The sequence below is a fragment of the Primulina tabacum genome, chromosome 2, assembly GCF_025594145.1.
Source record: "Primulina tabacum isolate GXHZ01 chromosome 2, ASM2559414v2, whole genome shotgun sequence".
NCBI lineage: Eukaryota > Viridiplantae > Streptophyta > Magnoliopsida > Lamiales > Gesneriaceae > Primulina > Primulina tabacum.
In genome coordinates this window covers 54507802-54510441 of record NC_134551.1, presented here as the reverse complement: position 1 = coordinate 54510441, position 2640 = coordinate 54507802, and the positions used below count along the sequence as shown (strand labels likewise).

At 36.4% G+C, this 2640-nt stretch overlaps 1 protein-coding gene across 1 annotated transcript; it reads left to right on the top strand.

Moving 5' to 3' along the window:
• The first annotated feature begins 965 nt into the window (after nucleotides 1-965).
• Nucleotides 966-2320, top strand: LOC142537106 (prohibitin-3, mitochondrial-like). The gene is made up of 2 exons (XM_075642678.1): nucleotides 966-1301; nucleotides 1505-2320. Exons 1-2 carry the CDS (start codon nucleotides 1046-1048, stop codon nucleotides 2086-2088), a joined length of 840 nt encoding a protein of 279 aa, XP_075498793.1. The 5' UTR covers nucleotides 966-1045; the 3' UTR covers nucleotides 2089-2320.
• Nucleotides 2321-2640: the final 320 nt, after the last annotated feature.

Genomic DNA, 2640 nt, shown 5'->3' with positions numbered 1-2640 from the left:
TTTTAACTTTTGAAGGGTTTTTGAGATGTTGGAGTTTTAAAAAAATTGCAGGACATAACACTATTTTTTGCAACTAACCTAGAACCTTTTAGAATAACAATTTTTTATATATTTGATGTGTCATTTTGTTTTGAAAATATTATTTTTATCTTGTAAAATTTTTGCTTGTTGAGTTGCTCTTTTGAAACATATATATTATAAAACTCTATTGTTCGATCTGTGGCGTTAATTTTCCTTTTAAAGTAGATATGACTCGTGTAGTTGAATCTCTGCCGCATTCGTCCATAGACCTGTTTTGTTTTGATATATTTATGTTTTCTTGGAATTCATTTGGATAAATCATGTTATTTGTGGGTGTCAAGTGAAATTTGATGTCTGGATCTGATTTTTGATTGGTAGGACAGATGGTTAAAAGTTATTTTGTTGTGATTGTGATGAGAATAACAAATTTTTGTTACAAAATTTTTTGGTATACACGATATTATACCGATACCGTATCGAAATTGCGGTATACCCATTTTTTTGGTAAGAATGGTATGTAGTTTATGTCATACCGGTATGCCGACATGAAGGTATACCAAAATTTCGGTACGGTATAGATATTCATTTTTCAGAATCGAAAATTTTCGATACGTTATACGATATTATTTAAAAAAAATCGGTATACCGTACCGAACCATGCCTAAATACACCATCTTTTTTGTAATTATTGTTATTCACTGTATTATTGTATAATATAATTTCTGATTTTATTATTTCCCTTTAAAAAATAGTATAATTATAAATTTGCTCTGATTATTTTTTTTTTACATTTAATTTAACCAAATAATTTTTTTTTTATAATCATTTTAAAATCATTTGATTTGACAGGGTTTGTGGCTAAATAAATACATGGGCCAACATTAGCAGTCCAATATGTGTTGGGTCAAACCAAAACCCATCTTGATTTAGGGTTTAAGCTTTACGGTCTTACCATTTCGTGAACAACAATTATTTCTTCTGAAGAAAATCTCTCCTCTCACTCAAAATCCCAGAAATTCCAGTAATGGGTAGCAATCAAGCTGCAGTCTCATTCCTTACGAATATTGCGCGAGCCGCTTTCGGACTGGGTATCGGCGCCACCGTCCTCAATTCATCCCTCTATACCGTCGACGGCGGCCAACGTGCTGTACTCTTCGATCGTTTCCGTGGCGTTATTGATGACACCGTCGGGGAAGGGACACACTTTCTGATTCCCTGGCTTCAAAAACCATTCATCTTCGACATCCGCACGCGTCCTCACACTTTCTCTTCTGTTTCAGGTATGTCTCCTTCTTTCAAAACCCAGATTAGATTTTCTGTTTGCAGTATTATTTACGATTTGTTACCGTGGATGCAATTTTTGTCCGTTTTAACCAGCTGAGACCAATTTGGCATTTCCATAGCCAGCTGAGTTGTGCTGCTTATTTATGTTTTCTCTCGCTGTTTCTATTATGGACGATTCATTGTTATTGCGAATTATTAGGGACCAAGGATCTGCAGATGGTAAATCTGACACTGCGTGTACTCTCACGCCCCGAGGTCCACCGCCTACCAGACATATTCAAAACCCTAGGGCTTGAATACGATGAGAAAGTCCTCCCATCCATTGGAAATGAGGTTCTCAAAGCTGTGGTTGCACAATTCAATGCTGATCAATTGCTCACTGAACGTCCCCATGTTTCTGCCCTTGTGCGTGAGAGTTTGATTCGCAGGGCAAAGGATTTCAATATTGTGCTAGATGATGTAGCTATCACACATTTGTCCTATGGTGCTGAGTTCTCCAAGGCCGTGGAACAGAAGCAGGTGGCCCAACAGGAGGCAGAGAGATCAAAGTTCGTGGTGGCAAAGGCCGAGCAAGAGAGGAGGGCTGCCATTATTAGGGCTGAAGGGGAAAGTGAGTCTGCTAAGCTGATTTCTGATGCAACTGCTGCTGCAGGAATGGGGCTGATCGAGCTGAGGAAGATCGAGGCCGCCAAGGAAAATGCTGCTACCATGAGCAGGAATGGGAATGTTATGTACCTGCCTAGTAACAATAACATGCTTCTTGGAGTCAATCCTGGGCGCTGATTATGGGGCAGTAGCAGTCTTTAAGTCAGTTTTTGTCATCGGTTCATTTCCTTGTTTGCTACTGGAACTGGTCAATAATAATCGGTTTCCTGATAATTATGCTAAATTTTGTTCCTGGGCTTAAAATTTGTGATATGAGGATAATCCATGTGCTTCATTATTGGTTCTCAAATGTTGTTCAAAGTAGGAACCAATCTTATATTAGAATCTTAGTTTGAGATGCTTGATGATTCTGTTTGTGCTTCTTGTAGTTTGTCTTTGCTTGCTGGCCAAGTGTTCTTTGAATCGACAATTTTTTTCCCCGTTGTGTTGTATATTCTTATACTCTCTCCAAATTGGTTCGAGACTGTCGAGGTTTTATAAGCTCCAACAAGTGTTTGGTAAAATAAATTTTAAATAGCTTATAATACTTTAAAAAATTAATTGTGACAATTTTAAAGTTTTTTCATTTTTGAAAAAAAAATTAAGGTTCACGTCAAATTATTTTTAATATCTTATTTCATATAATTTCTATTTCTAAATACCAAAATATCCATATTATTACATAATATA

Excerpts from the sequence above, each read along its gene's own strand:
- LOC142537106 (XM_075642678.1), top strand. The coding sequence starts at position 1,046 with ATGGGTAGCAATCAAGCTGCAGTCTCATTCCTTACGAATATTGCGCGA. Across the intron at positions 1,302-1,504 it reads CACTTTCTCTTCTGTTTCAG|GGACCAAGGATCTGCAGATG; the intron begins GTATGTCTCCTT and ends GCGAATTATTAG.